The 27,618-nt window shown below is 45.2% G+C and overlaps 2 protein-coding genes and 1 long non-coding RNA gene across 3 annotated transcripts in view; all 3 read left to right on the top strand.

Moving 5' to 3' along the window:
* The window catches only part of LOC144686957 (uncharacterized), a 41,643-nt gene extending 33,077 nt beyond the window's left edge, over window positions 1-8,566 (top strand). The window contains exon 4 of the mRNA XM_078552803.1: window positions 7,579-8,566. Coding sequence (XP_078408929.1) covers window positions 7,579-8,529 — 951 coding nt within the window. The 3' untranslated portion in view covers window positions 8,530-8,566. The remainder of the gene's footprint in view (window positions 1-7,578) is intronic.
* LOC144686384 (putative methyltransferase DDB_G0268948) lies at window positions 3,200-26,799 on the top strand. Its single transcript, XM_078551518.1, has 7 exons — window positions 3,200-3,339; window positions 15,325-15,484; window positions 18,448-18,608; window positions 21,201-21,414; window positions 21,777-21,877; window positions 25,679-25,816; window positions 26,487-26,799. The coding sequence occupies exons 2-7, from the start codon at window positions 15,374-15,376 to the stop codon at window positions 26,575-26,577; spliced, it is 816 nt and encodes a 271-aa protein (XP_078407644.1). The 5' UTR covers window positions 3,200-3,339; window positions 15,325-15,373; the 3' UTR covers window positions 26,578-26,799.
* LOC144686385 (uncharacterized) overlaps window positions 8,713-27,618 on the top strand; it is a 42,704-nt gene continuing 23,798 nt past the window's right edge. Inside the window, exon 1 of the long non-coding RNA XR_013577921.1 lies at window positions 8,713-11,513. This is a non-coding gene — a long non-coding RNA (uncharacterized LOC144686385). The remainder of the gene's footprint in view (window positions 11,514-27,618) is intronic.

The raw sequence follows: 27,618 nt of genomic DNA on the forward strand, positions 1-27,618 counted from the left end.
TCACCACTTAAAAATAACCTCACACCAACTCCGGAATTCAAAGTGCTTCTCATACTTGTAACCTTAAGATTCACCAACTCCAAACTAATCAAGGAATCTCAAATATATCCCACAAAAAGCCTCCAACTTTGTCATAGCACAGCTGATGGTAAATGCTGAACTTCTCAGATCCCAAAGGGAAACTTGAAACAACTGCCGCAACTGTTTTGCAGTTTGTATAAATTTCAAGATGCGTGCCTTGAATTCAGTAGTAATAAGACCACCAAGTCTTATAGGTTTCTTGCACAACTAAATTAAACCTTCATTAATGGAAGAAACGATTTTAAATACATAAATTACTATGATAAGTTCTAAATCCCTGAGTTAATCTAACTCCCAGTTACTCTTTCATTAAGGCAAAAGTAAGACACATAGATTTTAAAAGATCCAGGCCAAGGACCACGATACCCTGAATAATCCAATTCAAAGTGAAATTTCTTAACTTCAGTTCTTTGTAGACAGCAGCTTGAGGCTTGGATGCTGAAGGCTTTTCTCACTTGTTTACATCTTAGAATGCCTTCTCTTACACACAACCTTTGCTCCTTTATACATATTTTTCCCTTTGAATGCAAATTCCCACTTTTTCACTATGTCTTTGGACTTTACCTCTCTGATAATAAAAATCTCCCATAGTACCAATTTTACCAGTAATCTTTGGGAAAAACAAACACACTCAGGAGACTTTTTCCTATGACGGGTGGGCTGGGCAGGAGCGGGCACAGAGCCGATCGCCGCACATGATCAGCTGTGCGCCGCCATTTTACGTGGGCAGGCCAATTAAGGCCCGCCCAGCGTAATGCGTGGCCAGTAGCGCTCAGCGCTACTCGTGCAGGTGGGGGGATGAGGGAGAGTCGGGGCCTGCACTGCAACAATTTCCCTGAGGCATGGAGCTGCCTCAGGGAGGTTGAATGGATTAGAAAACTTTGTAATAAATAAAGTAAAAATTTATTTAAACATGTCCCATCATGTGACAGTGTCACAAGAGGTAGGACATGTTTGTGAAGTTAGGAAAATTTATTCATTTATTTTATAAAAGATTCAGGAAACCTCATCCTGCCCATGGAAGAGGTTTCCTGAAAATCGCAAAGGCTGCTTAGGCACTTTGACTGCCAACCATCTTTAAGGTTGGACAGGCAGCCTTCTTAACAAGTTTAATTACTTTTTTAATGGCCTTAATAGGCCATTGACAATTCGGCCGGCGCGTGCCCGCCAAATGAAACGATGAGATGACGCGCAATGTTGTTGGGAAGCACACCCGACATCATCGCGCATCATTTTACGCGTTGGCGTGTAGGGCCCGCCCCCGCATGCCAACTGGGGGATTCAGCCCACTGTTTCTGAACTTCACCTGGCTAGGTGACACATTTCACCCCTCCTTTGAAAACAATCTAGTCTGGTTTATTTCAAAATGCAAATGTACCCTTCACACCTATGTCTACTTACTTAACATTTCAAACCTAGCCTATCTTCCAATACATCAAAGCCTTCAGACCAGCTGTCTTTAATTCAGTTCAGTCACACACACACACACATACACTAAAACAGACATAGACAGAGACCCCACTATTATTCTACTTTACAATAAATTCCAATAACATTATGAGAATTATTATAACTTTCTGACAGTGTCCTCTTGATGTGCTGTCTAGACCTCATGAATGCTCTTTGGATCTGCTGTGCATTTTGCTCTTTTGGCTTTGCACAGCTTCGCAAAGCTTTCAATTCAGTTACATTAAACGCATTGGGCTGAAATTGCTGGACATTGATCACACCCGTTTTAATAAAAAAATACCAACATGTTTTAATTTAAAAAAGGTGCTGGATGTAGTTTGGTACGGCTTATTGAGGTATTCGTAGTCTTAGGTAGTTCAGTAGTAAGTATTTATTAACTACTAGAAACTATATACATAGCACAGTAAAAGACCAAGCTAGTAGCTGACTTCATGTTTGCTTCTACATACAGCTCTGTTGAACACTACATTGACCCCTGGGCACAGGTCATGTGTTCTCTTATACCAATTTGTGGGCTGCACTGTACTCAGTCCAACATTAACTCTTTATGTGCCAGATCCTTATTCTACAACAGAGAGACACACAGACTTACACACACACACTGAGGTACATGAAGAGACAGAAACATACACATTTCTCCAAATGCCATGATGGGATTTGAACCCATACCCTAAGAGCATTATCCTGGACCTCTGGATTACTAGTCCAGTGATATTACTACCATGCCACCGACTCCCCTTCTAATCACCTCCAAAAGGAGTTGACAAAAGCCCTCATTGTAAGCAAAGGATAGAAATTCAGAATCAACAGTTCCATTTGTCATGCACCATCCTTCTCCCTCTCAATCTATACATCTCTGTTCCCCACATACTCCCTTTTTACTGATTGTAGCCCTAATCCATCCCCCCAGCCTCCTCCTTTTCCCCCAATTCCCTCTCCTGAAGGTTCTGACTCTCACGTTCAATTTCAGAGACGTATTGCCCTCCCTAAACGTCACCCAGGTGTCAAAACCTTTACTCCTTATTCCTCAAATTGCTTTGCTAAGGGGGCATCACAAACAAATTCAGTGACTACTTTGCGTCAGGGTAGGGTCTGCCACCCCACTGTGTCCGCCACCCCTGACTTTTCACCCGTTCCCAATGGTTTTGAGATTGTGCCCCAGCAGCGTAATGGTGGTTAGAGCGCCCACAAATCCCCGCGAGGATGAAACCGCTCTATCCGCTGCGTGGGCAGGCTGCTCTGGACTGCGCATGTGCGGAGTGTGAGTTGGGGCTGCGTATTGCAATGTGACGTAGTGGACGTGTGACGCGCATATGCGGAATAAAAGGGCGGAACTGCGCATGTGTGTACGGGAACGTATGACGCACATGTGTGGAATGAGATTAGAATCTGCGCATGTGCGTCGGAGGACGCGACCTGCGTTTGTGCGGGGCGAGGCGGCAACGTCACAAAGCCTGCAGTCTGATTGGCTGATCCGCTTTTGGCATTGGCATCGCGTCCGTGTCGGTCAGTCTTTCCCACCACGTGGGCTAGGTTTCCGCTACCTCATGTCATCATGCGGCGCATTGGCCAATGGGAAGTACTGGAAGACCGGAAGGACTCTGATGCTCCAACCAATCAGATGGCGGGTTTTGCTCCACTAAGTTTCCGCATTGCCCAACATCCTCATTCAGACAATGAGCTTGTTCAGCTGCTTATTACCGCCCAGCGAAGCTGCTGCTCCTCCCTCCTCCCTAAATGAAGATTCAGCTTGACACAAAATAAAACTTCTTCTTCTGTCCAACATCTGTGAGTAAAACATTCCCCTTCACTCCCATTGCTTTTCCAATTCTCGGTTTGCATTGTTGACTTGCAGGAACTGAAGGAAAAGGAAGTGAATCCCGGGTGGGTGCAGACTCTGGAAAGGTTGGCACAGCTCTTTCTTTCCTAAAGGCATTGACATCCTTTACTCCCTCAGCTTGGCACATTTATTTAAAGGCAAAATATTATGGATGCTGGAAATCAAACAAAAACAAAAAGTGCTGGAAAAGCTCAGCAGGTCTGACGGCATCTGTAGAGAGAAAGACAGAGCTAATGTTTCGAGTCCGTATGACTCTTCTTCAGAACATTTATTTGCCTGGCTAAAATGATAATCACGTTCCTAATGTTCACAATTAAAGGAGAGGTTTTCCACAGGGCGTGGCAGGCATGTAATGGGATTGTATAGTAATATAGGATATAGACATGTGTCTAGTGTTGTCATCTTAGATATATTATTTATGGTTCTGTAATAAACAGGCAGAATTTTCAGGTCGGCCTGTGGGTATGATCGGCGGGTCCAGGATGAGCCAGGAAACGGACCACCGCCTGTGATTGTCCCACGACCGCGGTTTCAGTCTGGTGGGCCAGTTAAGATCCACCCAGTGTGAAACGCGAGTCCCCAATGGTCGGGAAGGGCTGGGCGGGGACCTGACGGCCGCTGGGTCCAATGGCGAGCTGGCGTCTGGTTTAAAAATAGCACAGGGAGCCCCTGGAAGGCTGCCCGCTGCAGGGAGGGCAGGTTGGGTAGGCACTCAGCCCCCCTCCCTGGTTTTCGGATCAATGCCTCATGGTCCTCCTGGAAGAGGTGGCTGCCCTTGTCCCTAGGGATGGCAGGAGGAGGCCAGTGCACCTTATCAAATGAGCTTGGGAGGAAGTAGCAGTGCTGGTCAGCAGCCACAACGTTGTGCGGCGCACCTGGGCCCAGTGTTGCAAGAGATTTAACGACCTGTTGTGCTCAAGAAGGATCACCGCGTTGGCATGGATCAGTGTGTTTAAGTGTTAAGGGCTGGCCGTCCCCCCCTGTGGAGCTCAGGGGCCTTAGAGTCTGAGTACCAACCATCAGTGATGCTGGGGCTGGCCAAAGGGGTAAGCCCTGGCTGCTTGAACTGAGAGTCTTGCAGCCATGACTCTGATGTGCCCTGAATGGTGCTGCTCAGGTGGGGTTGGCCAGGCTGCAGTGGCACTGCAGGAAGAGAATAGACTAATCCATGCTTCTCTGTCCTTTCAGGACAAGACAGCCCATAACAACATTGAAAGGTTTTGGACTGGCGGAGGCCCCCAAAACCTCCTAATCGTAACGACGTATGACGTATAACACTCACTTAAGGAGCTGGAGAGCTGGCACTGACCTTGGTCAACCGGCGGTGGAGAGGCTGGGGTGATGGATGGAAGAGAGCAGAGCACAAAGATGAGCGTTTCAGATGGTGCAAACATTCTTGGGTAGTCTCATCATTGATGGGAGTCTCAGAACTGGAGTCCCCATTGATCATTGAAAGACTATGGCACCATGATGCAGATCTCCATTGTCTCACCAGGGTGCCTGGCATGCACAGTGACAGTGTGGTGACTTAAACTAATGACATGTCCTTGTTCTCCCTTAGATTTGCCACCACGCAGCCAATCGCAGGACCCCGAAATGCCACCCCTGATGCCAGAGGACTGCCAGGCTCTAGATACACCTGCGCCACACCTGCTGTCAATCAGGCACCAGCGCAGATACCAGCACCTCGGTGGGCGTTAGATCAGCGGCTAGAATGTGAGGGCTCAGCGGCTAGAATGTGAGGGCACAGCGGTGTCCTCACACTCATTTAAGGTGCAGGCAGAGGCAGAGAGTGCCCAGTGTGCCGACAGTCGGAGGGCTGCTGGAGACCAGGACAATGCTGAGTTGAAGGCAGATGATGAGCCTCTGAAGTTGTCTATTCGGTGGCAGATGCTGGATGTCCATTGAGATGTGCAGGAGGATCTGGCAGAGATCCATGAGTGTATGTGTGCTGTGGTCCCCGTTATGGAGGAGTCCATGCGGAGTATCAGCATTGCGTTCACCCTCATGGCTGAGTGCACTGCCTCCTCCATTGAGAGAGTGGCGACTCTCATGGAGAGGCTGCTTCAGGATCAGGGGTTCCTGGGGCTGTGCTCGGACCTGCAAGTCCTCACACAGGCACTGACCTCAGGCGGTCAGTGTCCGTGTGTGAGATGGATGACGCACCCAGTATCCCAGCTAGGTGCCCATCCATCAATGGCGAGCAAGGAGGTCCAGAGCAACCTCACGTTGGCGCATGAGCTGCTTGTCGTCTCTGCGGGCTCCTCTCAGGGCGCTCTGGATGACAGCAGCAGCTTCTCCGCCCCTCTGCCTGTGACCATGGCATCTGATGAGGCTGCGGTAACTGGGGAGATGCCAGCCATGGCACTGGCCGCTCCCTTCCAGGTGGGGCCAGCACAGGCTCCACTGGCCAGAGGACGACTGCCAAGGTCATCAAGGCCAGCAAGACACCAGAGTCAGCAGGCTGCCTCCAATGCCAGTGCCAGCGAGGGGGAACGCTAAGATGTAACACTCGCAAATGTAAGTTTAAGGCACCATGAGCACAAGAGGGACTGGTCTTGGGTGACCTTCTGTTGAGCAATGTTTTGTTTATGTTTGCTGGTCTGGGGTTGAAGGCTAGAGAAGGTTCTGTTAATTTGTTTGGACTGTCAAAATGAGATCAATTTTTTTTGCCATAATGGCCTGAGTATTCTTCACCTTTTTCATTTATTTGGTGCAGGATACGCCAGTATGTTATGCTGGACGTGGTTGGCTTTAATCTTTATTGCGCAGGCACTTGAGTGGACTTTGGAAAGGGTAATTTCAGACATCTGGGATGTAGGGGGAAGCCCTGGCATGAGGTGGGAGTGGTTATTTGGCAGCCTAGCTGAAGGAGCATTGGATGAATGAAGCCCCGAACAGAGATGAACCTGCCAAGTACCAATAAGCAACCAGCAGCAAACTATCTCCCAAACTCCTCGCTACTCACACTGGCAATGCTGCTGAACCTTTTTATCCTGCCTTTGGATGAGTTTTTGCAAATTGTTGGCTGCTTGCCTGCCGTTTTGCCCATGCGATGAGCGCAAAATCACACTGGCAAGGAAAAATTAATTTCAATTGCCTTTTAAATTGGCCTCTTAATTGATGGCGGGCATGGCTCCAACACCCATGTGCGCCCAGCGACCGAAATATCGCGCAAGCACGGGATGATGTCGGGGTGCTCACCTGACGTCATCTCACGCTATTTTGTGTCTGATCAGGTCAGGCGCATGCCCGCCGATCAGTGTAAAATTCTGCCATATGGCACAGAAGGAGTCTATTCGGCAACGCGAGTCCATGCTGACTTTCTATGCAGAAATCTAGTCAGTCCCGTTTCCCCCTCTCTATGCCCGTAGCCCTGCAAGTTTATTCCTGTCAAGTCCCCATCCAATTTCCTTTTGAGATAATTGATGGACTCTGCTCCAGGACCAACATAGGCAGCGAGTTCTAGGTCATGATCACTCTCTGCCTAAGTGCAGTTCTTCCTCACATCCCCCAGTATCTCTATAATCAAGCGATACAGTACTGTATATTACACACTTTTAGTCCCGTTATATATACATATATATGGCTAGCAGCCTGCATGAAGATTTTCAGGTTTCTGTGCCTGGAGAGGAAGTGATGAACATGGGTTTGTCAATCAGCATCAATTGGCACCTCCAGGAGAATTGGGAGGGTGTAATTTCAGCACAGCAGAGCGATAATGGAGAGGGAGTGTGTGGAATGGTGATTTACAACATTTGTAGAACAAAAGAGGAAGGAATGTTCCATAGAAATTAGAATTGTCTGTTCTGACTTTCTATCCTGTACTGACAGTGATGACTTTTGTAACTTCTTTTAATAGGATATTAGAAGAGGAGGATTTGGAGACAGAAATCTCAAAAAAAAATGTCACGTCAAGACTTGAGAGAGTTGCTTGATTCATGGGAGTTGAATATCATCGGCCTTTGAGACTAGAAGGAGATATGGTTATTTCTGGTTCAAATTATTCTAACCATCGGTTTGACTGAGAAAGCACCGAGATACGTGCACACCTGAATGAGAGTGTTCCAGTGTACTGACTGTGGAAGAGCTTTCGTAGCCTGAAATATCATTGCACCATTCACAGCTGGGAGAGACCATATATGTGTTGTGTGTGTGGACAAGGCTCCAACTGATCATTGAACCAGGAGAGACACGAGGACACCGGCACCATGGAGAAACCGTGGAATTGTGGGGACTGTGGGAAGAGATTCCGGTTCCCATCTGAGTTGGAAACTCATCGACGCGTTCACACTGGGGAGAGGCCGTTCACCTGCTCCGTGTGTGGGAAGGGATTTACTACATCTTCCACTCTGCAGACACACCAGCAAGTTCATGCTGTGGAGAGCCCATTCACCTGTTCTGAGTGTGGGAAGGGATTCAGTGTTTCATCCCATCTGCTGACACACCAGCGAGTTCACACCGGGGAGAGGCCATTCACATGCCCCGAGTGTGGGAAGGGATTCTCTCAGTCATCCAACCTGTTGACACACCAGCGAGTTCACACTGGGGAGAGGCCGTTCACCTGCTCTGACTGTGGGAAGGGATTTATTGATTCCTCCCACCTGCTGCTACACCAGCGAGTTCACACCGGGGAGAGGCCGTTCACCTGCTCCGATTGTGGGAAGGGATTCACTCGGTCATCCAACCTGCTGACACACCAGCGAGTTCACACTGGGGAGAGGCCGCTCACTTGCTCTGAGTGTGGGAAGGGATTCAGTGATTCATCCACCTTGCTGACACATCAGCGAGTTCACACTGGGGAGAGGCCATTCACTTGCTCTGTGTGTGGGAAGGGATTCACTCAGTCATCCAACCTGGTGACACACCAGCGAGTTCACACAGGGGAGAGGCCGTTCATCTGTCCTGAGTGTGGCAAGGGATTCATTGTGTCGTCCCATCTGCGGAGACACCAGCGAGTTCACACTGGGGAGAGGCCGTTCACCTGTTCTGAGTGTGGGAAGGGATTCACACAGTTATACAACCTGGTGACACACAAGCGAGTTCACACTGGGGAGAGGCCATTCGCCTGTTCTGAGTGTGGAAAGGGATTTACTCAATTATCAATCCTGCTGAGACACCAGCGAGTTCACAAGTGATTACATGTGATCATCGCTGCTGTTAATCACATCCGGAACTGAGCCAGGTTCGTTCTGTCAGTTGATAGTGGGGGGATTCAGTGATGGTAATGCCATTGAACATCAAGGTGCGATGTTTGGATTCTCTCTTGTTGGAGATGGTCATTGCCTGACACTTCTGTGGCCCGAATGCCCATTTGCCATTTGCCAGCCTAAGCTGGTGCATTGGTTTTAATTTTCCAAAATTCCCTAGATTTCGGGAAGGTACCTTTTGGATTGGAAAATAGCAAATGTAACTCCTTAATTCAAAAAGGGAGGAGACAGAAAGCAGGAAACTACAGGCCAGTTAGCATAACATCTGTCAGAGGGAAAATGTTAGAAGTTATTATTAAAGATGTTATGACAGGGCACTTGGAAAAAATTCAGGGTAATCAGGCAGAGTCAACATTGTTTTGTGAAGGGATATTGACGTTTAACCAATTTATTGGAGTTCTTTGAGTCACATGCTGTGGACAATGGGGAACCAGTGGATGTACTGTACACAGATTTGCAGAAGGCATTTGATAAGGTGCCACATCAAAGGTCACTGGAAAATAAAAGCTCATGGTGTAGAGGGTAAGATATTGGCATGGATAGAGAAGATTGGCTAGCTAACAGGAAACAAAGTCTGCATAAATGGGTCTTTTTCTGATTGGCAGGATGTAATGAGTGGTGTGCCATAGGGATCAGTGCTGGGGACTCAAATGTTTGCAATTTATATAAATGACTTGGTTGAAGGGACTGAAGGAACGGTTGCTAAATTTGCTGATGATACAAAAGATTTCTTTTGAAAATCTTCAGATCAAAGGATATTCATGTGGGATGCATTGGTTACCTTTCAGTATATTGTCCAAATAGCCATTCTTCACATGTGAGCCTTGACTATGTGTGTAGGTAAGCTTTTTGATTGTGATAGGCAACACAATTGCTTTCCCAGAAGTTGTGATCAAGTGAGGGAAAATTGACATTCTTTTGATCTACTTACTAACACAGCAATGGTGAGGTCAATTACCACCTGGCTGAAATCAGGTAACTTGGTACACATCACTGATCCCAGTCAGATCTGTTTGGCTTTTTACTGTGTGTCACTGGGAAAGCTGATATTTTAATAAGACCCCTGAATGTCTGTAACATTGTTTTGTCACACTTTTACTAATAGCGAACATAAGCTAACATGGTTTCCTCCTGATGTGAAGAAGACTCGCAACTGTTCCCCACCCTCCCAACCTCCAATTTGCAAATTTTGTACCCATTCCCTGTTGGATTTTTGCAGGCTTCCATTGTCTAGAGTTATCTCTCCCGTGGGATCTCACTGACCTGATTTCCAGTCTTGATTTTAACCCCAGTTTTCAGTGACTGATAAACCATTTTCAAAGACTGTCTAGGACAATGCTGTAGAGTTCATTATAAATTACAGATTAAAACTCCTGGTTAGACATGTAATCTTGATTAGCCAGGCTCCGAGATGAATAACCACTGATTCATACAAATGGCTGGTGTTGATTTGCTGATGATAGGAAAGTAAGTTGTGAAGAGGATACAAGGAGACTGCAAAGGGATATAGATAGGTTCAGTGAGTGGGCAAAGATCTGCCAAATGGAGTATAATGTGGGCAAATGTGAAATTGTCCATTTTGGCAGGAAGAATGAAAAAGAAGCTTATTTAAATGGTGAGAGATTGCAGAGCTCTGAGATTCAGTGGGATCTGGGCATCCTACTGTATGAATCACAAAAGGCTAGTATGCAGGTATAGCAGGTAATTAGGAAAGCTAATAGAATGTTATCACTTATTGTGAGGGGAATTTAGTATAAAAGTAGGGAGGTTATGCTTCAGTTAATACAGGACACTGGTGAGACCACATCTGGAGTAATTTGTACAGTAATGGTCTCCTTACTGAAGGAAAGATGCAAATGTGTTAGAAGCAGTTCAGAGAAGATTTACTAAACTAATACTTGGTGGGTTGTCTTATGGGGAAAGATTGGACTGGCTAGGCTTGTATATATAGAATTTAGAAGAATGAGGGATGACTTGATTGAAACCTTTAAGATCCTGAGGGGTCTTGACAGGGTGGATGTGGAGAGGATGTTTCCTCTTGTGAGAGAATCTAGAACTAGGGGCCACTGTTTAAAAATAAGGGGTCGCCCATTTAAGACAGAGATGAGGAGAATTTTTTTCTCTGAGAGTTGTGAGTCTGTGGATGTCTCTCCTCAAAAGGCAGTGAAAGCAGAGTCTTTGAATATTTTTAAGGAAGAGGTAGATCCTTGATAAACAAGGGGGCGAATGGTTTTCAGGGTTAGGCAGGAATGTGGAGTTGAGGTTAAAATTAGATCAGCCATGATCTTATTCAATGGCGGAGCAGGCTCGAGGGGCCGAGTGCCCTACCCCTCCTAATTGGTATGTTTGTAGTCTGGGTGGAGGCCGAGGACTACACTTCTGGGCAGGCTCAAGAGGTCTGGGCATGCGAAAAGCGCAACAAGGTGACCGGCTGTGCATGCTCTATTCTAGTTCTTAGTTAAAAGGGCTCAGCCATCTGTGACATCAGGAGTGCCCCTGCAAGGATCATGAGAATCAGGTTTGGAGCCATAACATGGGGAGTCCTGGGACCAAAAGCAGGGAACCTAGAGAGGGACAACCCAGGGAGAGGTCCCAGAGAGAGAGAGAGAGAACCCACCAATAGGAGACCAATGGGGAGAGGAGGAAAGAAAGAGGCTTCAAGCACCAAAAGTGCTGCTGCTGGCAGGCTCCAGGTAGTGAGGGCTCAGGAGAAGCCCTGGAGAGCTACAAAGGCAGTGGAAGGTCATTGATTCCCTGCTGTGGCCATTGGGGAAAAGGTAACCCTTTGGAGCAGTGGTGTTCTGCTCGGTGTGACTAAAGAGCTGGAGTTCTGTCCATGTGTTGGTGCAGGAATGCATCCTCAGGGAACGACTGGAATTTAGTCTTCGGAGAAGAGATTAAACCATCAGGAGGTGAGCAGTCATTGTGGTATTCCGAGTCAGAGCGACTTTCGGAGAGAATTCGAAAGTGAAGACTGTAAACCCCTCGTGAGGGAGACAGAGATTTAACACGATTGTGTAACTCACAGTGGATACTGACGTCTGGGTGGGTTGCTGCGAAATCTGTGGATCGGTCTTGATCGCATCTGCCATTTATTGTGCAGTGTTGTGTATTCAACCACAGTTTATCTGTTAATCCACATGTACTTTAATTCTGAATATTAAGAGTATAAGATAGATATTGTAAATTGTTTGACATTTCTCACTTTGTATAGTAAAGTTTATTTTGGTTTGTTTAAAACTGGAATCTTGTGGATTTATTCTCTTAGTGAATACCTGGGATCTCAAACTTTGTTTACTTTAAACAAAACGTTACTGGTCATTAACTGGATCGTACCAAAATTTGGGGGTCTGGTCCAGATACATAACACTATTCACCTCAACCACTCCCTGCGGCAGCAAGTTCATTCTCACCACTTGTTTGGTAAGAAGGTTTCTCTTGAAATCTATGTTGGATTATTGAACCCCTTCTTAATTTTAAAGACTTTCATCAGGTCACCCTTCAATTTTCTCTTTTCTAGAGAAAAACACTCCAGCCTTTCTTGAGGGTTAAATGCTCTTAGTTCTGGTATTATCCTTGTGAATCTTTGTTGCACCTTCTCCTGTACCTCTATTTCCTTTTTCTAAATGGACACAACAGATGTTGACAGACTCCCAGTGTAGTCTAACCATGGTTCTAAAGAAGTTGAACATAAGCTCCCTGCTTTTCAATTCTACCCCTCGAGAAAGGGGCCTCGTGGAAAGATGTGACATTGTGAGAGAGTCAACAGAGGAGATTTACTAGAATGGCACCAGGGATGAGGGGACTGCAGCTGGTTGGAGAGACTAGGGCAGCTGCTTAGATCATAGAGCAGAGAAGGAGACCATTTGGCCCATTGAGTCTATGCCAACTGTCTCTATAGCAAACTAGTTAGTTACTTTGCCCCGTTCTGTCCCCGTAGCCCTGCAAGTTTATTTCCTTAAATGTCCATCCGAGTTCCTTTTGAAGTCATCCGTTGTCTCTGCTTCCACCACGCTTCAGGTCATTCCTACATCACTTCTTAAAGAAAGTTCTTCCTCACATCCTCCCTCTCCATCTCCTGACCAAAACCTTAAATCCTTCTCCACTAGTCTTTGTACGATCAGCTAATGGGTACATCATTTCTTTGTCTACCTTATCTAACCCTGTCACAATCTATCCCTCTATCAAATCTCCCCTTAATCTCCTTTGCTCCAAGGAGAACAGCCCCAGCTTCTTCAATCTAACTCTTTATCCCTGGAACCATTCTGGTAAATCTCCTCAGCAGCCTTACATCCTAAAATGTGGTGATCAGAACTGGACACAATTATCAAGTTGTGACCTATCTGAGCTTTATAAAAGTATATGGAGGCAGAAGACATGAGGATGATTCCTAATGAATACTTTGTATCTGTGTTCACAAAAGAGAGGGAACAATGCAGACATTGTAGTTAAGGAGAGACATGCATATCGACACAGACACACACATTAGGATACAGACCAACACAGACGGGGATACACACAGGGACAGGCACAGAGAGAGAGAGAGACCCACTCACAGATATGCACACATGCACACAAAGGGAGAGACACATCCAGTGACACACACACTCAGCGAGGGACACACACACACAAGAACAGCACAGATAGCACCCAGACAGATAGATGCACACATGCACAGTATGAGAGTGTTGTTACGGACCGTGATGGGTGGAGTACACAGTTAATTCTAGCCCCACTTCTCCACAGGTTGTAACAATAGTTTAAAAGTTTAATTCACCCACAAAACTTGCCAATTGTTAGTCTTTGATACTGTTATTTCCAGCATAAAAAAGACTTTTACCAGGCTTCTTTCAGCACAAGAACAATTATTATGAAACAAGCTACTTTTTAAAACAAGTTAACAAACTGGTTAACATACAAGCTGTGGTTTAGAATTGTAACAATTTTTCCGTTTTTAAAAAAAACAGATATTCGAACCCCCATACACTCTCACACAAACTCAAAACAGGACAAAACAAACACAGTCCCCTGCAGAGGCTGGAGTATAGGAACATTTCTGAGGAAGGTTTAACACAAAGGTGGGGCAGAGAGAGGGAAAGAGAGATTCTTTTTCCAGCAGCCTGCTTCTAAGGCACCACCCCCCACACCTCCCCCCAACCCCACCGCCACACACTCTCACAGAGTTTTAAAGACTATAAACAAAAACAGAATTATCTGGAAAAACTCAGGTGGTCTGGCAGCATTGGCGGAGAAGAAAAGAGTTGACGTTTCGAGTCCTCATGATCCTTCTGTTTTTTGTTTTGAAGACTATGATGTTCAAAGAATACTTCTCTTGGGCCAGGTGTTTTTAACCAATCAGCAAGAGCCTTTATCCTCGCAACAGCAGTTCTTTGTTAACTTAGATATACAAAATATCTCTTCCCTCTCCAGGTGTTCTTGCTGGACATCTATCTTGACCCATGTTTCTTGAAGAATGGCATTTTCACATGCCCAAATAAATATTGTAAACTTCTAAAAATAACACAGGAGGAAGCATGTCCAAAATTTAATGTCCTTCAAATTCTCCAAAAACAGGTTCTTCACAGTGTACACATGAATTGTGAGAGTGTGTCTGTATGATAGTGTGTGTGTGTGTGCATGTGTGAGCATTGTAGCACGTGCGTGTGTGTGAGTATGAGTGTTTGAGAATGAGAGTGAGTGAGTGTGAATATGTGCGAGAATGATTATGTGAATGAGTATGAGAGTATGTGAGAGATTGTGAGAGTGTCAGAGTGAGTGTGTATATTTCTGTGTGTCTGAGTGAGTGAGTGTGTTTGTGGTTTGTATGTGTGAGAGAGTGTGAGAGCGTAAGTGAGAGAGAGCTTGCTTGTATGTGTGCTAGAGTGTGTGTGTGTGCCACCTTGAAGGGTTTAGTGAAGTTAGGGGCAGCCAACACCGTTTCATGAGTTAACATTGCCTTCAACCTCTCACTGGCTCCTTCATCCTCCCCTCTTCTTTCTACTTGACATACCTGCACCTTCCTATCCTCCCTACGATGGTATCGTTTCAACATGTCAATGTGATATAGCTGATTCTTTTTTCTGCAATCTAGGGTGTTTGTCAAATAATTTATTTTACTAACCCTCTTAACTACCTTGTATAGACCACTGAATTGTGCTTTCAGGGGATCCTGCTGAAAAGGCAATAACAACAACACTTCATCCCCTGGTTGAAATGTTCGGGTCTCAGTTTTTTATCTGCCCATTCCTTCATCTTTGTTTGGGAAACTTTAAGGTGTTCTTGAGCCACTTTGCAGGCTCCAGTAAGCAGTTCCTAGAACATGGACACATATTCTATGTACAGGATTCGTCCCTCTGTCCTAACAACTTTACTTTGATTAATTTCAGAAGACCTCTTATCTCATGTCCATAGATTAATTCAAAAGGAATAAAACTGGTAGATTCATTCGGTGAATCTCGCGTGGCAAATAAAAGAAAATCCAGCCCTTTTAACAAAGCTTCTGTCAGCTGAAACAACCTTTAGTCAAACTGATAATTTATGGAGGCAAATTTTGCTCAGGTTTTGTGTTCAAACTTCTGCATTGATTGAATAGTTACCTCACAGTGCACTGTCCAGTCACATAATTGGAATGTGTCTGCAGAAGGGACTGTTGTGAAAGAACTGGCTGGAAAGAGAGATTGACTATAATCACAGCTTTTAATCTTGTGGAGTGTTTATTAACAGATTCGGTGAGCTATTTTTGGGGACGATTACTGGCCAGAGGCTGCACAAGATGGCGTCACGATTGTTTGAGGAGCGGGAACATGCTGCCCTGTACCAGAAATACCGTGTCCCCTTACCCTCCCAAATCTGCAACCTGGTCCTCAACTACCTGCAGAGAAAGGTGAGAATGTGGAGAACTAAAGAGAGGCAGACGCTGAGAGATAAACTGGCAGCTTGTGACTGGAACAGCAAAAGTCAACAACTTGAGTTGAGAAGGGTTGTAAAGCAATTGAAGCCTCGATGGGTTTATTGGCTGCCACTATCTTAATTGTCAGTAAGTTCCTCAGGTTATCGGAGTGAGATGACTTTCCATGTGTTCATGTTGGAAATAGCCAACACCCGACTAAAAACTTTCAACGCTTTTCTCCCCCCTGAAATCCATGTTGATCCATTGGCTGCCCTTTGACCTGTCGCTAATGCCTTGTTGCCCATGAGAGATCAGGCTCTTTATGGTTAACTAGCTGTAAATGTTGCAGAAAGCTCTGCACCTAGACTTGAGGGGAAAAAAAATCTTATCAACGTTTTTAACCTGAGCTGGGAAATTCTGAATTCCCTTAAATGAGCAGCTAGACGATGGGTGGCTTTCTTGCAAAGAATTGTCGAATGTTACGATTCAACCATCAACATTTTGACAAGGAGGCTGGCAGGAGGGAGGCTGGGCTTTCAGAGGAATTGAATTGTGAGGCAGGGGAGTGGGACTAAGAGTCACAACGGGCCAAATAGCCTCCTTCTGTACTGTAACCATTCACTGGTTCTATGAGCAATGGCACGAGGGTTGAGCATCAGACCATCCGTTTTATCAGTTTGAAATCATCGATATTTTAACTCCTGGGCTTCAGTTATATCCCACTGACCCCTCAGCCTCCACAGTGGGCAGAAAGGGGCAACTGGTCTGCTTTAGATTGGTCAACACACTTGGGCCTTGGCACCATATACCAGGGCCTTTATCGTGATTGGAGGAAGAGTTCAGGTAAAGGCTAAATCTGTAAGTCTGCGCAGGAAAGCCAAGTATGCCGAGCAGAGCAACGACTGAACAGATTGTGTCAGGAGGGGAGAGGAAGTTTAACAATGGGAGAGGGGCATTCGAGACTAAGGCATCTTAATGGAAAAAATAGTAAAAAGTGAAATGAAAGCAGTTAGACCTTACCATACCACCTATCCATCATGGAATAGTTTATCTTTGACCTCAAGTCCAGCTTTCAGAGGTCTACACGCAACGTCCTCGAGGCCCTGCAGGAAAAGGAGATGGTGGATCATGTCGATGGTTCCCCGAGCAGACTGTCAAAGTAATTTGATGGAATGCCTCGTCACCAGAACTTTCAAACAAGTACCAAGATGTAGCTTGGCTGGTGGTGAGAAAAGTCCTCCCTGTCAGTTCCTTCATGCATGCCTGCAGTCTCAACCCCTTCGCGCATTGCCCTCGAGGTGGCTGTGGTGGGGAAGACTATTGTCTACCTCCTTGTGGAATGTGCCTTTGCAAAGAAGGTCTGGAGAGAGATGCAACGGTTTTTGTCGAGGTTCATCCCCAGCAGGATGCAGGATCTGTGTTCTATGGCTGTTCCCAGGGACACACACCGAGACAAATGTGAACTGCAGCTGGAGGATCATCAACTGGGTGAGAGATGCCTTTTGGTCTGCCCGAAACTTGTTGGTCTTCCAGTGCAAAGAGTTGTCCCCGACCGAGTGTTGCAGACTGGCACATTCCAAGGTCCGGGACTATGTGCTGAGGGACACACTAAAGCTTGGGGCAGCCGCCGCAAAGGCGCAATGGGGAAAAGTCTCTCTGTCTAAGACCTTTCAGCCATAGTATAACAAGGGGCTAGAAACTGTGTAGAACACCTCAGGCTGTATGCCTGACATGGAATGTATGTTGTAAATATCAAGAGCATTGACATTGTATTGTGGCACCTCAGACTGGAACATGCTGAATGGAGAAAAGTTGAATTTTATTGCAACGTCATTTTTAAGTCAAATTATTTTTTTAATGTACTTTTATAAATTTTATGAAAAAAGTATATTTTTGGAAAATACTTAGAAAATTAGACTGAAAGATATGATGATGGATAAGGAATGGTAAACATTTTCAGAAATAATTCATAATTCTCAGTGAATATACATTCCCTTGAAGAATAAGATAAAAGTGGGAAAAAGGTACAAGGTGGCTAACTGGAGAAATTAAGGATAGTGTTAGATTAAAAGAAAATGTTTACAGTGTTGACAAAAAGAGTAGTAAGCCTGAAGGTTGGGAGCATTTAAGAAAAAATTACTAAAGGTTGACTAAGAAAGCCATAAAGAGGGAGAAAGTAGAATATGAGAGTAAGCTAGCCAGAAATATAAAAACAGATCTCAAGGGCTTTTACAAGTTGGTAAAAAAGAAAAGAATAGTGAAGGTAAGTTTGGAATAAGAACAGAAAATGCTGGAAATACTCAGAAGGTCAAGCAGCTTCTGTGGAAAGAGAAAGAAGGTTGATGTCCTTTCAGCAGCACCTTCTCCTGCTGGGACCATGTGTGAACTCAAGAATCATTCTGAATGATTCCTGCTCACCCATCAGGCCCAGTGCTTGGTAACCTTATTGGCTTCTGGTCTGGCAACTTCAAAATTTTCTTCTGGTTTTTAAATCCCTCCATGGTCCCTCTCTATCTCCATAACCTCCCCTGCCCTAAAACCTTCCGAGATATTTGTGCCCCTCCAATCCTGGCCTCTTGAGCATCTCCGATTTTAATCGCTGCACTGTTGCCTTCAGCTGCCTGGGCCCCAAGCTCTGGAATTCCCTCCATAAATCTCACTACATCTCTCTCCTCTTTTAAGATACTGCTTAAAACCTACTGCTTTGACCAAGCTTTTGATCACCTCTCCTAATCTCTCCTAATGTGCCTCGGTGATAACGCTCCTGTGAAATGCCTTTGGAAGTTTTGCTGTGTTAAAGGCACAATATGAATGCAAGTTGTTGTTGAATGTGCAGCTGAATATTTTGCCACTGCAATAACTGGACACACAATTACTGAGCGCAGATATTTCTGGGGGTTCGGGGAAGAGTGGGAGTAGAGATGTGTGTTTGACTCAAAATGTGATTCTCTTTTCAGAAAGGGAAACCATTCAGCCTGGCAGTTGATATTGGATGTGGCTCGGGTCAGAGCACCAGAGGACTGGCTGCTTACTTTGAAAAAGTGGTTGGAATTGATGCAAGTGGAGCTCAGATTGAAGAGGCCAGGAAGGTGGGCGGACTGGGTAATATCTCCTTCAGGTAACTAATGGATACGTACAAGTTCTCCCCATCTACCTGACTGTGTGCTGCTCCTGTTCAACCCATGTTTGGCACCATGTTGGACCCTGAGCCATGGTTTCAGACCACACCCTCTTCACCATAAAGAAATCCTCCTGTATCCGTTTCCACTCTGCTATCCAGTTCCACCGTTATCTCTGCACATTCACCCCGAGTCTCACACACATGATCTGTCGTCAACTGCAGACACATTTGCTCCAATGTTCTCATCAGCCTTTATTCTCCACAAATTCCAGTTTGCCACCTCAAATCATTCTCCTCCATCACCCCTTCCCTCACTGTCCTCCATGCCTTATTTGTAAATCACCTGCTATCTCCCTGTCTGTTAAAACCAGATCCCCCTTCACATCAAATCTTCTCCTTCTATGCCAGTATCTCCAATCCTTCCCTAACCAACTCTCCGTCCATTTCCACTTGTAACATTTAAGATTCTGAGGGGTCTTGACAGGGTGGATGTGGAGAGGACGTTTCCTCTTGTGGGAGAATATAGAACAAGGGGGTCACTGTTTAAAAATAAGGGGTCACTCATTTAAGACAGAGATGAGGAGAAAGTTTTTTTTCTCAGAGGGTTGAGAGTCTTTGGAACTCTCTTCCTCAAAAGGCGGAAGATGCAGAGTCTGTGAACATTTTTAAGGCAGAGGTAGATAGTTTCTTGATTAACAAGGGGGTAGGCGGGAATGTGGAGTTGTGGTTACAATCAGATCAGCCATGATCTTATTGAATGGCGGAGCAGGCTCAAGGGGCCGAGTGGCCTACTCCTGCTTCTAATTCATATGTTTGTATGTTCATTTCTGCCTGCCCCGGCCTTTCTCCTCATTGTGAGCAGCAGAATACAACATCCGATTGTCATTGCTCATTGCTGGAGGGCAGTGGTCCCCATGCTGGGGTCTGCACACCCTGGGGGTTCGTAGAGATGAAATAATGTGAAACGAGAGTAGGGGGCAAAGGGCAGTATGACCGCCACATGTGCAGCGTAGAGTGGGCTCACTGTCTCACCCACAAGGAGAGCTCGCACAAATAGATAGAACCTCCAGTGAGAAGTAGAACACACACATCTCAATGATAGCTGTAAGTATACATTGTCTTAATAACATTATTAAAACACTCTTTACATGCCTCACTTTCACATGATGGGTCTCATATTGTGTTATGATTTAGACTGGAGGGGCTTGTGATCATTAATCCATTTGCAACAGGCTCCTTTGACCCGAGAGCCACTGCTGTAAGCTGAGGGCTAGGAGATAATCGAGACAAGATAATAAAATCAAAATATTAAAGAGATTTTCATTTTGAATCAAGTCGAAACCTCAAACTGAGGATCACACTGTTTAAACTCTTTCAGTTCACCTCATTAAGCCATTTCAAAGGGTTGCTAGAGAACAAAGTTTAAGCTATTGCTGAAAAAAAAGAGACACTTCTTTTTGTCCAACATTAGATGTGATTCCGCCTTGGTCAACATTTGCTAAATAATCCTCATTGTGTTAAGAATTACACTGACAACCAATTTTAGATTGTCAGTCGGGATCACAGTGAGGTGCATTTGTGTGTACTATAAACTACATATATGAACACACAGGGCCCTGTTCTTTGTAGAGAAAAAGAACATGTACACACATTGGACCTATTTCAGCAAAACAAAATCAGTGACAGCCATTCGCTGGTTCATTCCTCAGGGCAAGACTTGACCAATCAGAATCAAGCAGCCTGGTTTAGATTTAAAGCACTGCTTCACAGTTAACTGTCAGTCACCATCAACTGGTGCATTCTCCAATGCCTCCACCAATCAGAATCCACTTGCAACCAATCAGCACTCTCTTCTCATATAGTATAAATTTGTTGTTTCCCCTTACATTGGTATTCTTGTGAATTGTCCTGATAAGTGCAAGACGGAAAGCTTTGACAAAAAAAACCCATTTTTCAGCAATGCTCAAGTTCTGTACTACCACACGACTAGATGTTGAAGCTATTGGGGTCCGAGTAAAAACCCACTTCACAACCAGTGAGTGAGCTGCATGTGAACCCCCTGACACCACACTGCCCTACCTACATCCTGTCCTCACACAAAGTCACCCTCCCAGAAATAAGACCCCAATATAAGAGATTCACCTTCATCTTCCTCCTTCTGTTTTGGCATTCTGCTCTCACCCCATTCAGCACCCCCTCTCCCCTCCCCCTCCCACCCCCGGCCAAATTCTTTAAAGTTCCTGAGCCTGGTGGATGAACAAAGGTTGTTTCTCAATGGGCGTGATAAGGCTCATCCCTGGTTGAACAACCTTTTAAGGAAAGGAACTGGTTGAGATGAACAGGCTGAGTCAAAGGTCGGGTGTCAACTGCCTCCGAGAGGCATGTCCTGCCGACCCCGAACTAAAGCTGGACATTGACCCTTGACCTGCTTTTGTTTCCAATTTGTTATCCCAGTCAGAAACTTGACATGTTTTTAATCAATGAAGATTTCTTCCTGTCTGTGATACTCGTTGTCCCCGTGACATCCATTAAAAATCTGCAGAGACATTGAAGCTGATGTATTCCTGTGTTTGTTGATTCACTCGACAGACAGGGCCTCGCAGAGAAGCTGGAGTTCGAGGATGGTTCCGTTGACCTGGTAATCGCAGGAGCGGCAGTTCATTGGTTTGATATGGAGATGTTTATGAAGGAGGTTGAGAGGGTTCTAAAACCCAAAGGCTGTGTGTCTCTGTATTGCTACCGGGTTCCATTTGAATTACATTACAATGACTGCTCTGAGCATCTGACCCAGATTGTCCAAGAGGTAAGTTGGTAATTGGGACTAACTGGGAATCTTCAGTCATTTCAATGGAAATCGAAATCTACACCTATGCATCTATGTGTAATATGTTTGAGACTGAATGCAATGGACTGGTGGGTGAGGATTGGCTGGATTAGGTGGGCTGGGATTGAAGGGTCCATGATTGGCCGTGTCAGTGTGGGCTGCGTCAACATTGGCTGCGTCAGAATTGGGTAGGTCACCACAGTTCTTCAGTCCTATTTCTGCCATAGGGGGTAGTGGGGATGGGGGCACAGTCTGGGATGCACTCCTTGTAGCCCATATTCATGTTATTAATTTGACAATTATTATAATGACCAGTTTTCTCTTATATTTCTTGCTCCCAGATGTTCAAAACCCTCGCACCCTACGAGAGTGAGAAAAGTCAGATTGCTCGAAATGAATATAAAGAAGTATTTGATGCTATCACGTTCCCTGACAAAGAGAGGTGAGACCAGATAATACAGCAGGCAATCTTTGAACTAAGCTTCAATAAACTTGTGAAGAGGTGCTTGCTGATTATCACCCCTTAATGACAGCGTTAATGCTATTGTTCTACCCCCCTGTTGTGGACTTGCCCGCCAGAGGAAATAGTTTGTCTTTGTCTATATTAAACACCTCAGATAAACCTCTCAATCTGTTTAGATTATCAATCTGCAACATTCTTTGGGTTGGCTCAGTGTTTGTTCCCAGTGAGTACACCGAGATATCTGTGAGTTATCTCTCATGATGTGTCTATCCACATACATTGGGGGTGACATCGGTTAATTTAGCACATGCTTCAGAGGGAGATTTTCTTCTCCTGATAAATATTTCACAATTGTATTGAGGCACCTCAGAGTGCAGCATGCTGTATGGAGACAAGGTGAATTTTATTGCACTCTCCGTAATTTCCAAGTCGGAACATTTTGTAATGCATTTTTACAAATTTTATGAATAAAATATATTTTTCAGCAAAAGAATCCTTTCCCCTGATACAACATTCTCCTGTGGGTGGCCCAGAGATGGGACATAGGCTCGGGCTGGATGTGTTAATGGCGATCGCCTCATACAATAGACAGGTTTTGTACAATCTAATCAAATCTCCTGGCCTAGTCTCAATTGATTAAAATATTTGGAGTTTTCCAAATATTTCCTACCCTGATGAGCCTAGATTTTTAGATGCTTTTTCACCTCTTCCAGTCGATCCCACGATCGTATCTGTATGTGACACACAAGGGAATAAGAATGGTGCAGGACAAGCTGCATAAATCAGAGGGTCTTTTTCCTGTCTGTCATCTCCATTGTTTCTTGCCGAGCACATTGCAGTTAAAGAACTGGGTTATAGCCAATATCTCAAGAGGAGTGTCACGGGGCCAATGACGAAAGGAAGATTGAACCCCCAAGAATGAGGAGTCGCTCAGTACAGAAGGTGGGGAGATCCCAGAGAAACATCTGGATTAGGCTCACTGGGGTGAGCAATGAAGATTTTATAGGCGAGTTCAGAGCTGTTCAATTGAGGAGTGGGTGTCAGAGGAGTTCGGGGACAGACTGAGGTGAAATCTAGTGATAAATGCCACACTGTCACTGTGGCAGTCTGGCTGGGGGAAGCGAGAGAGTGGGGTGCTATAGTCAGGCAGAGGGGCTTCAGTAAATGGGAAGAACCAAAATTTCAGTCAAAGCCAGGAGGTCAAAGCAATCAAGATCAATGAGGTCATAAGAACATAAGAAACAGGAGCAGAAGTGGACCATTCAGCCCTTTGAGCCTGTTCCACCATTCAATGAGATCATGGCTGATCTTCTACTTCAATACCATTTTGCTGCACTGCTCCTGTATCCTTTGATGTTTTTAATATGTAGAAATTTATCAATCTGAGTCTTGAACATACTCAATGACTGAGCCTCCACAGCTCTCTGGGGCAGAGAATTCCAAAGATTCGCCACCCTCTGAGTGAAGAAATTCCTCCTTATCTCAGTCCTAAATGACCTGCCCCTTACTCTGAGACTGTGTCCCCTGGTTCTAGAGCCCCACCCAGGAAGAACATCCTTCCTGCATCTACTCTGTCGAGCTCTGTAAGCATTTTTTACACTTCAATGAGATCATCTCTCATTCTTCTAAACTCCAGAGAATACACGCCCAGTCTATTTAACCTTTCCTCAGAGGACAACCCCTCCATCCCAGGAATTAGTTTAGTGACCCTTTTTTACACTCCCTCTATGGAAAGTATATCTTTCCTTAGGTAAGGAAACCAAAACTGCACACAACATTCTAGATGTGGTCTCACCAAGGCCCTGTATGATTACAGTAAGACATCTTTACTCCTGTACTCAAATCTACTTGTAAAAAAGGCCAAGAGACCATTTGCCTTCTTCATTGCTTGCTGTACCTGCCTGCTAGTTTTCAGTGACTCATGAACAAGGATACCCAAGTCCCTTTGCAGTTCAACACTTCCCAGCCTCTCACCTTTTAAGAAATACTGCTGTTTCTGTTTTTCCTACCAAAGTGGGTAACCTCACATATTTCCACATTGTATTCCATCTGCCGAATTTTTGCCCTCCCTGAGCCTCTCCAAGTCCCCTTGAAGTGTCTTTGCATTCTCCTCACAACTCACACTTGCACCTGGTTTTGTGTCATTACTATGGTCGACCTTCTGATATCTGCTCTTCATAAACTTAAATTGAACTAAAAATCTGCCACATACATCCTATCCTGCACTAAGCCTCGTGTTCCCATTGCTCCTGCCCTCAACAACCTTCATTGTCTTCCCGGCTCCCAGCAATTGGATTTCAAAATGCTTTGTCTCGGAGCCTCATGGATAAGTGAGCAGCTGTTCTGAAGGGAAATAGAGAATGGGGGTTGTGAATGATCCACTGACAGAATCCAGCAGGATAGTTGGAGTGGAGTAAAGAGCATGGGAAGAAGACTGGTAAGATTAACCCCCTCCCTGCTGGTGGGAAGGTCATTGAGAGGGGAGGATGGATCATTTGTTGCAGCTCCATCGTTTAAAGGTAGAGTCTTAATCAAAATTCCGGCAAACAGAAAGTTCGGGATTGCCAGGAGAGGGAAGCTGAGGGTTAGCCAAGGGGATTTGAAGCTTGGAAGTGCAGCGGGAGAGCAATGGTTTGGGTTGAGAAAAGCCCCCAAGACAGGAGAAATGAGAAGAGGTTCTGCTGGGAGGACAGGAAGAGGAGGGGGAGGTCCCAGAGCAGCCTGGGAGAAAGAGAGAGAGAGAGATTGAAAGTATAAATGTGGTCCAGAGTGGGCAGTCAGAATGCACACGTGAGTCTATACAGTGAGAACATGGGTTATGTAGCTGTGGGCAGTCAGAATGTACATGTGAGTATCTACAGCGAGGACACAGGTTACTTAGCTGTGGGCAGTCTATATATACTTGTGTGTGCATTCTGTCTGCCCACGGCTACGTAACCCATGTTCTCACTGTATATACTTGTGTGTGCATTCTGTGAGAACACAGGTTACATAGCTGTGGGCAGTCAGAATGTACACTCGTGAGTATATACAGTGAGAACATGGGTTACATAGCCGTGGGCAGTCAGAATGTACACTCGTGAGTATATACAGTGAGAACACGGATAATGTAGCCGTGAGCAGTCAGAATGTACACTTGTGAGTATATACAGTGAGAACATGGGTTACATAGCCGTGGGCAGTCAGAATGTACACTCGTGAGTATATACAGTGAGAACATGGGTTACATAGCCGTGGGCAGTCAGAATGTACACTCGTGAGTATATACAGTGAGAACATGGGTTACATAGCCGTGGCAGAGTTTCGAAAAGAGAAATTTTGTTCGTAAGCAGATCCCCAAGTTGGCTTTTTACATCATGGACCTTCGGTATCTTAATGTTTCTGTATCAACATCAACACTCCTGACTTGTGCCTTGCAGATGGTGGACAGGCTTTGGGGAGTCAGGAGGTGAGTTACTCTCCTGAGAATTCCCAGCCTCTGACCTGCCCAGTATTTATACGGCTGGTCCAGTTAAGTTTTGAAGGAACAGAGGGGTTTAGGGGACAGATTCACAGGACATTAAAGGCAATGGTTGAGGTTGAAAAAGCGGGGAAAGGAATAGAATTGTGGGTTTTTACCTTGAGAGATGGTAAAGGTGATACAAACTTCAACTTCCTCCAGTTCTGACAAACTGAAACATTAAATCTTTATCTCGCTTCACAGATGCTGCCTGACCTGCTGAGTGTTTCCAGCATTTTGTGTTTTTATATTTGAAAAGGATATCTGTTTTTTCCCCCCAGAGTTGATAATATTCCATTCGAGCAACATGAATCAATCTCGTGGATCAAAGGCTTCTTTGAGTCTTTATCTTACTACCAAACGTTTCAGAAGAAGGATCCGGAATCTGCTAAAGCCTCAGTTGAAAGAATGGAGCAAAAGTAAGAGTGTTAATGACAATGGGGATTTATTTGATCTCTTTGCCATTGCCAAAGGCTTCACTGGAAGACAAGCTGAACATAAACACCGAATGGGCTTGGGTGGGTGTGGGTCATAATTACAGAGAGGTGTGGGGTGACAACGGTCTTTGACAGTAATTTTAGCCTAATAGTTTATGAGGTGGACCTAACGATCATCACATTTTACTGTTTACCCTCCCAAAAGCTGGAAAAAAGATACAGGTGGAATTCAGAGGAAACGTCAACCTCACATCTCAGGATGTGTTGCCTGGGCAGGAAGTAATTATTGACCGAAATGAGAGCTCATCAAATACCTGATCAAGGAAAGGCTCAATTGTAACTTGGGGCAGGTGGTGTGGTGGGAGGGTGGTTCATGTAGGTGAGGGGTTGACTGAAACACTCCCCTCTCTTTTCTCTGTTAACTGAAACAATGTAAATCACCCTGAAAATTTTGGAAATTTGCAATTCCCAGTGAATCTCCACCTCCCCTGAAGCTGCTGGCCCATTTGTACTTTAATGAGAATGTGCATTGTTAACATGCCAGCCTGCTCCAGTCTTTATTACACAAGGGAGCAGAGTGCGTTTTACCAGACATTTCTATGTGGATTGACAACAGTGGGCATTCCACTCATTACATTTTTGTTTCTTTCAGTTTTCTGCAGGCTATGGGAGTGGCTTCCAGTGAAACTGTGTTGGAAATGAAGTGGACTGCTTTCTGCTTGCTAGCAAGCAAACCCGAGTGAGGCCTATAGACACCGAGTGATGGTGTCTCCCAACCCTATTGCAACAAGACTCTCCCCATTCCCTTAAGTAGGATGCCAAATCTGTATTTTACAATGAATCATTGGCAGAGGGTAGTTTGAACACAGATATGGTACACAAGACATTGGATAGAGGCAGCTGGGGGAGATTGTTCATCTTCAGCAGGGGGCAGTATATGGTTGAACATTGTTGTGCAAAGAATTGCTTCCTGACATCACCCCTGAACGGCCATTCTAAAAATTGAAGTCTTGAAAAAGCAGATATTTTCTGTCTAGTACGAGATTAGCTAAACAGCATTGATTCTCTCTCTGGAAAGAGGATTTCTAAACACTTTGACCTGTAAACAGTTTTAGTTCGGGCTGCCATGTTGACATTCTAAGTAGGTAGGATGGCATCTTGTGCTCTCCCTTATGTATGCAAGTGTTTAGAAAGGACCAGGGTGTTAGCTAAAAAGCTGGTCTCAAGCAGGATGGTCAGGATGGTGAACTGGGGCCGGGGGAGGGGGGGGGGGAGGGGGGGAGGGGGGGGGTTGGTGGTAAGCACCCTGACAGTTTGGGTACCTGTCTGTGTCGACTGGTCAGGATAGTTTGAATAGATGATTGACACTGGGTAAGCTACCAGCCCCTAGAAAAAGAATATATTAACAAGTGCTGAAGGACAGGGTCCATGTCCTGCTGAGGTCCCGGTGAGATACTGGTGAGGTGTCGTGGTGAGGTTGCAGTGCTCTTAAAATGGAGGAGGAGGTGGGTGATGAGATCAACACACTTTGTGCCAACCGTCCGTCTGCCCTCTGGGACCAGTAAACCACTGTCAGGGTCGTATACGTTTTCTGTCTAATTAGTTACTGTATCATATATAAACTGTTGTTTCTTATTAAACTTAATTAAAAATCTTAAAATTACTTCCGACTAGTCGATTGCGTATTTAGGTATCTGTGGGCCCAAACCCCAGAACCTTACAGCTCTAATATTAAGGCTCTGCCATCACTCCTCGAGGGGAGCCTCTTCACAGGGCAGTTTGCA

The sequence above is a fragment of the Cetorhinus maximus genome, chromosome 11 (genome assembly GCF_964194155.1).
Source record: "Cetorhinus maximus chromosome 11, sCetMax3.hap1.1, whole genome shotgun sequence".
NCBI classification, from domain to species: Eukaryota; Metazoa; Chordata; class Chondrichthyes; order Lamniformes; family Cetorhinidae; genus Cetorhinus; species Cetorhinus maximus.